The sequence below is a fragment of the Passer domesticus genome, unplaced genomic scaffold (assembly GCF_036417665.1).
Source record: "Passer domesticus isolate bPasDom1 unplaced genomic scaffold, bPasDom1.hap1 HAP1_SCAFFOLD_175, whole genome shotgun sequence".
Lineage (NCBI taxonomy): Eukaryota > Metazoa > Chordata > Aves > Passeriformes > Passeridae > Passer > Passer domesticus.
In genome coordinates this window covers 68,512-79,396 of record NW_026989958.1, presented here as the reverse complement: position 1 = coordinate 79,396, position 10,885 = coordinate 68,512, and the positions used below count along the sequence as shown (strand labels likewise).

Sequence of the window (10,885 nt, the reverse complement as noted above, 5' to 3'; positions counted from 1 at the left end):
AGGATCACTGTCATTGGGAAGAAGGAGCATTTAGCTTTCAATCTTCCTCCCGTGTGCTGTGCCAGTGTGTCCTTCCGTGTGCTCTGTGCAGCCACAGAGAAGAGCAGAGAGGGAAGGGGCCGGGCCGGGCCCAGGGCTGTGCCCCGGGGCTGAGCCTTGTGGGCAGTCTGAGGATCTCCTGCAGTGCCACAGGAGCTCTTCTGTCCTGCCTTTCTCTGCAGCTGAACCTGCCGGTGAAGGCCCCACATCCAGGACTGAGGCTCTGGGAGATGCTGAGGGTAGGTCAAGGCCTTTCCCCTGGGAGAGCTGCCAGCTCAGAGCCCAAAGCTGGGCCAGGGAGGCAGCGCTGCAGGTGCCAGCACAGAACCATGCACGTGTGTGCCCTCGGCCTGCACGATCCCCTCACCGCTCCTGCTGCTCAGTGGTGCCCGTGCAGATCAGCAGAGATGGCAGAAGCTTCTGTGGCTGTTGAGTTACAGGTGTGTCTACAGGGAGGAGATTCATCCGTACGTTGGTGGTTATTGCCAACAAGACCAGTCTGCATGGCAGGGATGAGTAGTCTGTCCCTGCTGACCCCACAAGTTGAGCACTGCTTTTGTGGGATGCATTCCTGGGAAATGGAAATATTTTTCTCTAAGTTCCTCCAAAGAGGAAGATGCAAGACACAACAGAGAAGATATCCCTGGAACCATCCAAACAGATGAGGCAAGTGCTGAAGAAAATGCTGCAGGGAGGACAAGGTGGGTGCATTTGCCTCATGCTTCCCCTGGGACGCAGCAGCCGGGGGCTTTGGCTGCACATCTGAACGCATGGTTCCCGGCTCAGCGGGTGGGATCCATGGCTCATTCCCAATGAGGAATTTTTCCATCTGATCCAGCTGTCCCTTTTCCTTCTCCAGAAATGAAAGGAGAGCCTGTGCAGATGGAAGCATTTCCCGGAGGAAGCAGTGGTTCTGTGCCAACATCTGTTGAAGGATGGGAGGCGATGCCAGGCACAGGCACAGGAGGTAATTGCTGTGCCTCTGGGCCTGAGCCCTGCTGAGGCTTGAGCTGCCCTCTCTGCTGCTTGGCAGTACAGGCACAGCCTGGACTGGACCGGCACAGCCCAGGGGAATTATCCCGAGCAGGCTCAGGGCACTCGGGTACTGAGCAGTCCTGCTGGGGTCCCTCGATGGGAGACATGTCCTGAAACCTGGGAGTGACTGCACGGGGTGCCCACGGTGGGGAAAGGACAGAGGGGGAGAGCAAGGCTCCAGTGTGTCCTGAGAGGGCCTGGCTGTTTTCCCTTGGGATCTGGGAGCTATCCCAGCAGAAGGAGGACAGGAGGGACAGAGGGAGGGATGGATACCTGTGTCACTGCCTGCTGCAGTTTTCGCCGGGCTTTTAGAGAGGATTTCCTCTGTGTCTGATGGAGAGAACCCCGAGACCCTGCGCTGCTCCAGCCACCCCTCCCAGGGATGTTGCTGAGGGCAGGGAAAGAGTGTGGAGAGTGACCAGGAGCCAGCCCAGAGCTCCCCAGGCCCCTGTGCACCTTTGGCCATGTCTATTCCCATCTGGCTCCCACGGCCTTAGCCGCCCCCTTGCAGTGCCCAGTTCCCTGTGGCAGAAGGGGATCCCAGCACACCCTGGAAAGTGTTCTCATCTGTGCTCCGTTCTAGATGAGGTTGCTTCTCCATCAGCTTGGATGAATAAAGATTTGAAGCCCTTGGAGCCTCCTGCAGGTATGTTGTCAGTGTGCCACCAAGGAAGAATTGTAGACAAGCGGGCAGGAACCAGGTGACAGAAGCTTCTGTGGCTGTTGTGTTACAGATGTGTCTACAGGGAAGACTTCTCCAGCTCCTACCTTGGATTTTGCACTCAAGCCCAGCTCCCATCACAGTGGTGAGTAGTGTGTCCCTGCTGACCCCACAGGCTGAGCCTTGCTTTTGTAGGATCCATTCCTGGGAAATGGAAATATTTTTCTCTAAGTTACTCCAACAGGGAAAGTCCAAGATACAACAGATAAGATGTCCCTGCAACCATCCAAACAGATGAGGCAAGACCTGAAGGAACCCCTGCAGACAAGAGAAGGTGGGTGCATTTCCCTCATGCTTCCCCTGGGACTCAGCAGCCGGGGTCTTTGGCTGCACATCTGGACACGCCGTGCCCGGCACAGCGGGAAGGGATCCATGGCAGCCTCGCTGCCCCGCTGCTGCTTTCACGCCCTGCAGGGCTGTTTCCCAGCCTGGCCTGGCTGCAGCTTCTGCCCAGCCTCTGTAGGAAGGCGTTTGGCATCAGCTGACAGGCAGCCCAAACTGTAACACACCCTGAGATCCTCCACTATATCCAGCCCTGCAGATTAGGAAAAGGGTGTCTGTTTGGAGCTGGAAGTGCTCACATCATGCCACTGGAATCTGGCCATTTTCCTGCACCATAAATTTCACAAATATTACCTCTGATGCCACCACCCAAGTGGGGAACAGCTCCATCTGATGCAGCTGTCTCCCTTCCTTTCTCAAGAGATGGACATAGTGCTTCAGTGGAAGGTGGCAATTCCTGAAGAAAGCACTCCATCTTCAATGCGAGCCACAGCTGCAGGAAGGAAGGCAAAGCCAGACACAGGCACAGGCACAGCAGGTAATTGCTGTGCCAGGCTCAGCCCTGGCCAGGGCTGTGTGGCAGCAGCTCTTCCCCCAGGGCCTGCCCTTGCCCAGCCCGGCAGCAGCCAAAGCTGGAGGCGCCTCGGCTTCCAGGCCTCTGGAGCTGGTTCAGAGTCCCGGGGAAACGGGACTGGTGCAGCAACGTCCCTGGCGCTGCAGCTGCTGCGGAGCTGGCCCTGAGTGCCCAGAGGCCCAAGGCACAGGATCAGCCCCGAGCAGGAGCCCTGCCTCCAGCCCAGGGCCAGAGCCAGCCCTGGCACACAATGGAAACAGTTCTCATCTTGGTTTGCTTCCAGACTGGGATGCTGGGACGGTTCCTCCATTAGCCTGGCGCTCTGAAGTTGTGAAGCCCTCTGGGCATTCTGCAGGTATGTTCTCACTGTCCCACCAAGGCGTAATGTTTGACTGACTGGTAAGAACCAGGTGACAGAAGCTTCTCTGCCTGTTGTTTTACAGCCGTGTCTGAAGGGACAACTCCACCAACTCCTACCTTGGATGCTGCACAAAAAGCCAGCTCCCATGGCAGGGGTGAGTAGTGTGTCCCTGCTGACCCCAAAGGCTGAGCCCTGATTTTGTGGGATCCATTCCTGGGAAATGGAACTACTTTCTCTTAAGGTCCTCTGACAGGAGAGACCAAAGACATGGCAGGCAAGAAATTCCAGGACCCATTAGAAGTCATGTGGCAAATGCTGAAGGAACGTCTGCAGAGAAGGCAAGGTGGGTGCATTTCCCTCATGCTTCCCCTGGGTCTCAGCAGCCAGAGGCTTTGGCTGCACATCTGGACACGCCATGCCCGGCACAGCAGGAAGGGATCCATGGCAGCCTCGCTGCCCCGCTGCTGCTTTCACGCCCTGCAGGGCTGTTTCCCAGCCTGGCCTGGCTGCAGCTTCTGCCCAGCCTCTGCAGGAAGGCATTTGGCATCAGCTGACAGGCAGCCCCAATTGCACCACAGTCCATGCCCACCCTCAGATCCCCTGCAATTTCCTGGTGTCCAGGCAGATCAGATGTTGGCGCTGTTTGGGGAAGGAAGCAGCCTTGGGTTGTCCCAAAATCCTGGGTGTTTTCTGATCCTTATGCATTCCTTTCACAAGTGATGCCTCCTGAAATTGTCCCCTTCCCCATTCCCAGTCAGGAATGTTTTCATCTGATCCAGCTGTCTCTTTTCCATTCTCCAGAAATCAAAGGAGAGCCTGCGGAGAAAGAAGCATTTCCCGGAGGAAGCAGGGGCTCCATGCCAGCCTCTGCTGCAGGAAGGGAGGCCATGCCAGGCACAGGCACAGGAGGTAATTGCTGTGCCTCTGGGCCTGAGCCCTGCTGAGGCTTGAGCTGCCCTCTCTGCTGCTTGGCAGTGCGGGCACAGCTTGGACTAGAGCAGCACAGCCCAGGGGAATTATCCCGAGCAGGCTCAGGGCACTGAGCAGTCCTGCTGGGGTCCCTCCATGGGAGACATGTCCTGAAACCTGACAGCGACTGCACGGGGTGCCCACGGTGGGGAAAGGACAGAGGGGGAGAGCAAGGCTCCAGTATGTCCTGAGAGGGCCTGGCTGTCTGCCCTTGGGATCTGGGGGGTGTCCCCACAGAAGGAGGGCAGGAGGGACAGAGGGAGGTAGGGAGGGATAGCTGTGGCACTGCCTGCTGCAGTTTGCCCCCATGTTTTAGGGAGGATTTCCTCTGTCTGTGAGGGAGAGATCCTCGGAGCCCTGTGCTGCTCCAGCCACCCCTCCCAGAGATGTTGGTGAGGGCAGGGAAAGAGTGTGGAGGGTAATCAGGAGCCAGCCCAGAGCTCCCCAGGCCCCAACAGCTTTGGCCATGTCCATTCATGTCTAGCTCCCACGGTCTTACCCGACTCCCTGGCAGTGCACAGTTCTCTGTGGCAGAAGGGGATCCCAGCATACACTGAAAAATGTTCTCATCCGTGCTCCGTTCTAGATGAGGTTGCTGGAAAGGCGTCTCCATTACCTTGGATGAATAAAGTTTCGAAGCCCTTGGAGCCTCCTGCAGGTATGTTCTCAGTGTGCTTGCAAGGATGGATTGCTGACAAGCGGGCAGGCACCAGGTGACAGAAGCTTCTGTGGCTGTTGTGTTACAGATGTGTCTCCAGGGAGGACTTCTCCAGCTCCTACCTTGGATTTTGCACATAAGTCCAGCTCCCATGGCAGGGGTGAGTAGTGTGTCCCTGCTGACCCCACAGGCTGAGCCCTGCTTTTGTGGGATCCATTCCTGGGAAATGGAAATATTTTTCTCTAAGGTTCTCCAACAGGGAAGATCCTAGACACAACAGATAAGATCTCCCTGGAACCATCTAAACTGATGAGGAAAGAGCTGAAGGAACCCCAGCCGACAAGAGAAGGTGGGTGCATTTCCCTCATGCTTCCCCTGGGAGGCAGCAGCCGGGGGCTTTGGCTGCACATCTGGACACGCCATGCCCGGCACAGCGGGAAGGGATCCATGGCAGCCTCGCTGCCCCGCTGCTGCTTTCACGCCCTGCAGGGCTGTTTCCCAGCCTGGCCTGGCTGCAGCTTCTGCCCAGCCTCTGCAGGAAGGCATTTGGCATCAGCTGACAGGCAGCCCAAACTGTAACACACCCTGAGATCCCCCACAATATCCAGCCCTGCAGATTAGGGAAAGGGTGTCTGTTTGGAGCTGGAAGTGCTCTCATCATGCCACTGTAGCCTGGCCATTTTCCTGCACCATAAATTTCACAAATATTCCCTCTGATGCCACTGCCCAAGTGGGAAACAGCTCCATCTGATGCAGCTGTCTCCCTTCCTTTGTCAAGAGATGGACATAGTGCTTCAGTGGAAGGTGGTATTTCTTGAAGGAAGCACTCCATCTTCGGTGCCAGCCCCTGCTGCAGGAAGGAAGGCAAAGCCAGACACGGGCACAGGCACAGCAGGTAATTGCTGTGCCGGGCTCAGCCCTGGCCGGGGCTGTGTGGCAGCAGCTCTTCCCCCAGGGCCTGCCCTTGCCCGGCCCGGCAGCAGCCAAAGCTGGAGGCGCCTCGGCTTCCAGGCCTCTGGAGCTGGTTCAGAGCCCCGGGGAAACGGGACTGGTGCAGCAACGTCCCTGGCGCTGCAGCTGCTGCTGAGCTGGCCCTGAGTGCCCAGAGGCCCAAGGCACAGGAGCAGCCCCGAGCAGGAGCCCTGCCTCCAGCCCAGGGCCAGAGCCAGCCCTGGCACACAATGGAAACAGTTCTCATCTTGGTTTGCTTCCAGACTGGGATGCTGGGACGGTTCCTCCATTAGCCTGGCGCTCTGAAGTTGTGAAGCCCTCTGGGCATTCTGCAGGTATGTTCTCACTGTCCCACCAAGGCGTAATGTTTGACTGACTGGTAAGAACCAGGTGACAGAAGCTTCTCTGGCTGTTGTTTTTCAGCCGTGTCTGAAGGGACAACTCCACCAACTCCTACCTTGGATGCTGCACAAAAAGCCAGCTCCCATGGCAGGGGTGAGTAGTGTGTCCCTGCTGACCCCAAAGGCTGAGCCCTGATTTTGTGGGATCCATTCCTGGGAAATGGAACTACTTTCTCTTAAGGTCCTCCGACAGGAGAGACCAAAGACATGGCAGGCAAGAAATTCCAGGACCCATTAGAAGTCATGTGGCAAATGCTGAAGGAATGTCTGCAGAGAAGGCAAGGTGGGTGCATTTCCCTCATGCTTCCCCTGGGACTCAACAGCTGGGGGCTTTGGCTGCACATCTAGACACGCTGTGCCCGGCACAGCAGGAAGGGATCCATGGCAGCCTCCCTGCCCTGCTGCTGCTTTCATGCCCTGCAGGGCTGTTTCCCAGCCTGGCCTGGCTGCAGCTTCTGCCCATCCTCTGCAGGAAGGCATTTGGCATCAGCTGACAGGCAGCCCCAATTGCACCACAGGCCATGCCCACCCTCAGATCCCCTGCAATTTCCTGGTGTCCAGGCAGATCAGATACTGGGGCTGTTTGGGGAAGGAAGCAGCCTTGGGTGTCCCAAAATCCTGGGTGTTTTCTGATCCTTATGCATTCCTTTCACAAGTGATGCTTCCTGAAGTTGTCACCTTCCCCATTCCCAGTGAGGAATGTTTCCATCTGATCCAGCTGTCTCTTTTCCATTTTCCAGAAATGAAAGGAGAGCCTGTGCAGAAGGAAGCATTTCGTGGAGGAAGCAGTGGTTCCGTGCCAGCCTCTGCTGAAGGAAGAGAGGCCATGCCAGGCACAGGCACAGGAGGTAATTGCTGTGCCTCTGGGCCTGAGCCCTGCTGAGACTTGAGCTGCCCTCTCTGCTGCTTGGCAGTGCAGGCACAGCCTGGACTAGAGAGGCACAGCCCAGGGGAATTATCCCGAGCAGGCTCAGGGCACTCGGATACTGAGCAGTCCTGCTGGGGTCCCTCCATGGGAGACATGTCCTGAAACCTGGCAGCGACTGCACAGGGTGCCCACGGTGGGGAAAGGACAGAAGGGGAGAGCAAGGCTCCAGTGTGTCCTGAGAGGGCCTGGCTGTTTGCCCTTGGGATCTGGGGGGTGTCCCCACAGAAGGAGGGCAGGAGGGACAGAGGGAGGGATGGATAGCTGTGGCACTGCCTGCTGCAGTTTGCCCCAGGGCTTTTGTATGTGAAGGTGAGAGCCCCGGGGCCCTGGGCTACTCCAGCCACCCCTCCCTGGGATGTTGCTGAGTGCAGGGAAAGAGTGTGGAGAGTGACCAGGAGCCAGCCCAGAGCTCCCCAGGCCCCTGTGCTGCTTTGGCCATGTCTATTCCCATCTGGCTCCCACGGCCTTAGCCGACCTCCTGGCAGTGCCCAGTTCCCTGTGGCAGAAGGGGATCCCAGAATGCCACTGATATCGTTCTGATCTCTGATCCCTTCAAGACTGGAATCATGACTTGGATTTTTTGGAAGCCCTGCTGGAAAATGGCTTGAAATTCCTGGAGGATGCTGGAGGCTATTCCTCCGTGTGCCTTTCTTGACAGAATAATCAGGATCAATGTGACAAGAGCTCACTCATAAGCCATTTCCCTTAACATTATGTAAGGGCTGAAGGATTTTGAAATTCTTGCCCTGCTCCCTTCTGGATCCCTTCTGGATCCCACAGGATCGCTGTCAGTGGGAGGAAGGAGCATTTAGCTTTCAATCTTCCTCCCGTGTGCAATGCCAGTGTGTCCTTCCGTGTGCTCTGTGCAGCCACAGAGAAGAGCAGAGAGGGAAGGGGCCGGGCCCAGGGCTGTGCCCCGGGGCTGAGCCTTGTGGGCAGCCTGAGGATCTCCTGCAGTGCCACAGGAGCTCTTCTGTCCTGCCTTTCTTTGCAGCTGAACCTGCTGGTGAAGGCCCCACATCCAGGACTGAGGCTCTGGGAGATGCTGAGGGTAGGTCAAGGCCTTTCCCCTGGGAGAGCTGCCAGCTCAGAGCCCAAAGCTGGGCCAGGGAGGCAGCGCTGCAGGTGCCAGCACAGAACCATGCACGTGTGTGCCTGCGCCCTGCACGATCCCCTCACCGCTCCTGCGGCTCAGTGGTGCCCGTGCAGATCAGCAGAGATGGCAGAAGCTTCTGTGGCTGTTGAGTTACAGGTGTGTCTGCAGGGAGGACTTCTCAAGCTCCAGGGCTGGATGCTTCGCCCCAATCCAGCTCCCATGGCAGGGGTGAGTAGTGTGTCCCTGCGACCCCACAGGCTGAGCCCCGCTTTTGTGGGATCCATTCCTGGGAAATGGAACTACTTTCTCTTCAGGTCCGCCAAAAGGGAAGACCCAAGATACTGCAGCTAAAAAGTCTCATGAAGCAGATGAATTTCTGACAGAAACACAGAAGGAAGCACCCGGAGGACAAGGTGGGTGCATTTCTCTCATGCTTCCCCTGGGACTCGGCAGCTGGGGTCTTTGGCTGCACATCTGGACACGCCGTGCTCGGCACAGCAGGAAGGGATCCATGGCAGCCCCGCTGCCCTGCTGCAGCTTTCACACCCTGCAGGGCTGTTTGCCAGCCTGGCCTGGCTGCAATTCCTCCCCAGCCTCTGCAGGATGGAATTTGGCATTAGCTGATAGGGTACCCCAACTGTACCGTGGGCCTGAGATCCCCTGCCATTTCCCAGTCTCTGAGAAGATCAGGAAGTGCAGCTGTTTGCTCAAGGGAGTGCACTGGCCTAGCCCCAGTTACCTGGGCTTTTTCCTGATCTTTACCTGTGACTTTGACAAGCATTTCCTGATGAAGATGACACATACCCAGTGGGGAATATTTCCATTTGATCCAGTTGTCCCTTTTTTCCTTTTTCAAGTGATGGACCAAAAGGCTGTTCAGGAGGAGGAACACTCAGGGAGAAGCAGTGGCTCATTGGCAGCCCCTGCTGCAGGAAGGAAGGCGATGGCAGACACGGGCACAGGCACAGCAGGTAATTGCTGTGCCGGGCTCAGCCCTGGCAGGGGCTGTGTGGCAGCAGCTCTTCCCCCAGGGCCTGCCCTTGCCCAGCCTGGCAGCAGCCAAACCTGGAGGCGCCTCGGCTTCCAGGCCTCTGGAGCTGGTTCAGAGCCCCGGGGAAACGGGACTGGTGCAGCAACGTCCCTGGCGCTGCAGCTGCTGCGGAGCTGGCCCTGAGTGCCCAGAGGCCCAAGGCACAGGAGCAGCCCCGAGCAGGAGCCCTGCCGCCAGCCCAGGGCCAGAGCCAGCCCTGGCTCCCGACTGGGCAGGGGCTGCGCTGGGTCCTGACAGGGCCTGAGCCTGTCCCCTGGGGCTGGGGGAGCTGTCACGGGGCAGGGAGGGCCAGGGGTGACAGTGGCTGCTCAGGGATGGCTTTGGCCCGTGTCCCTGGCAGCAGCCACTGCCCAAGCAGCTGCGCTGTCCCTGGGCTCTCCTCCTGGCCTGCTGGGCTTTGTTGGCTGGCACAGCCTGTGCCAAGGGCCGGCAAGGTGCCTGCAGGCCCCAGCTCTGGGGGAAACAGAGAACGTCCTGCCCGTATTCACCATGCTGCCAGCTCAGCAGTGCAGCACAGCACGGGCTCACGCTCCCCATTGCTCCCACAGATGCAGCCGGCACCACAAGACCTGTTCCCAATGCCCAGGATGGCCTCGGAAGGGGTTTCTGTCAGGGAACCGGCTGCTGGCTAGGGTTTCTGGCAGGCATGCTTTATTTGGAGCTTGTCTTCATATTATGCTGCTTTGGAACCTGGTATTCCTGGAACAGAAAACAGTGAGTGTTTTATTGCCTGCCCCCTCCAACAGCTTCTTCTCAAAGTCCAGCGTGGACAGGGAGCATTCCCATTGAGGCTGCAGTGGAGTTGTGGCCAGCCCATGATTGTCCAAATAACTCTGCTGAGGGTTCTGCTGCTGCCCAGTGCTTCCATTGGCCTCTCAATTGCTGGGCCTTGTCCTGGGGGCCCCGCTGGGGCTGCAGCCAGAGCTGGCTCCCACTGAGGCTGCCTGGCCAAGAGCAGCCCCAGGGGCACAGGGCAGAGGCAGAGGGAGGTGGGGAGGAGAAAGAGCAGGGCCGAGGTTGCCCTTGAAAGGCAGAGGCGCTCTGGGACCCACTCCTGGCCAGGGACCCTGCCCAGAGCCGTCCCTGCTGGCCGGGGCCTTGAGGGGCAGCTGTCCAGCTGGGCCCAGCTGTGCCAGCAGCTCCAGCCGTGCTGGGGAGCCTTGCCAGCTCTGGGCCCTGCTGTGCAGGAGGGTCCCTGTGTGCCACTGGCAGCTGGGGCCTCAGCCACCTCCTCTCTGCACAGGAGCACCTCAGGACAGGAGTTGGAAGACGGTGGCTGCACCTCACAGCCAGACAGCGTGAGCAGCTCCTCCAGCAGCAGGAACGGCCTGGACAGCCCTCTCAAGTCTTCTGTGAAGAGGACCCCAGAACAACATTCTAAGAGGGAACCTCCTTTTACCCCATAGATCCCACTGCCACCTGCTCTCCCCATGGGCCTCCCCAAGCTGCCTTCATCCCTTTTTTTATCTTTGTCTGTCCCATCCCAGCCAACTCGAGTACCTCTAGGGACCCCAGGACCAGCCCAGCACCCTCCAGCCCTTCCTGAGACCAACACATCCCTCCCTCTGCCTCTGAGACCCCTGGCCTTGCCCTCTAGGATTCACTGAAGGTGACACCCCCCCCACCCCTCCCCCCCCACCCCCCCGCTTGCAGGGTAGGCAATGGCCCATTCTTCTGTTTAAATAAAGAGAAGGATCTTTGTTCTGGTTGGAAAGCAAAACCAGTGAGAGACTCCAAGTCAGAAATACAATTTATAAGAAAAAGGGAAAAAACCCAAAACACATGCAATAATACAAAAGAAAAACCACTGACAGGGTCA

At 58.0% G+C, this 10,885-nt stretch overlaps 1 protein-coding gene across 5 annotated transcripts; it reads left to right on the top strand.

Annotated features, from left to right (window-relative positions):
• Positions 1 to 612: 612 nt before the first annotated feature.
• On the top strand, positions 613 to 10,613 carry LOC135292002 (uncharacterized). Of its 5 annotated transcripts, none has more exons than XM_064406246.1 (24): positions 613 to 740; positions 899 to 1,006; positions 1,658 to 1,720; positions 1,809 to 1,880; positions 1,980 to 2,069; positions 2,499 to 2,615; positions 2,935 to 3,006; positions 3,095 to 3,166; positions 3,254 to 3,355; positions 3,814 to 3,921; positions 4,568 to 4,639; positions 4,728 to 4,799; positions 4,887 to 4,988; positions 5,418 to 5,534; positions 5,854 to 5,925; positions 6,014 to 6,085; positions 6,173 to 6,274; positions 6,732 to 6,839; positions 7,914 to 7,970; positions 8,172 to 8,243; positions 8,330 to 8,428; positions 8,873 to 8,986; positions 9,615 to 9,780; positions 10,310 to 10,613. In XM_064406246.1, exons 1-24 carry the CDS (start codon positions 656 to 658, stop codon positions 10,470 to 10,472), a joined length of 2,277 nt encoding a protein of 758 aa, XP_064262316.1. In that variant the 5' UTR covers positions 613 to 655; the 3' UTR covers positions 10,473 to 10,613. The 5 variants fall into 5 exon arrangements, with proteins under 5 accessions (XP_064262316.1, XP_064262315.1, XP_064262317.1 ...); XM_064406245.1 differs by having other exon boundaries at positions 1,968 to 2,069; positions 3,266 to 3,355; XM_064406247.1 differs by having other exon boundaries at positions 1,968 to 2,069; positions 4,899 to 4,988.
• The last annotated feature ends 272 nt before the right edge of the window (positions 10,614 to 10,885 follow it).

Excerpts from the sequence above, each read along its gene's own strand:
- LOC135292002 (XM_064406243.1), top strand. The coding sequence starts at position 656 with ATGCAAGACACAACAGAGAAGATATCCCTGGAACCATCCAAACAGATG. Across the intron at positions 4,989-5,417 it reads ACCCCAGCCGACAAGAGAAG|AGATGGACATAGTGCTTCAG; the intron begins GTGGGTGCATTT and ends TCCTTTGTCAAG. Across the intron at positions 6,086-6,172 it reads AGCCAGCTCCCATGGCAGGG|GTCCTCCGACAGGAGAGACC; the intron begins GTGAGTAGTGTG and ends CTTTCTCTTAAG.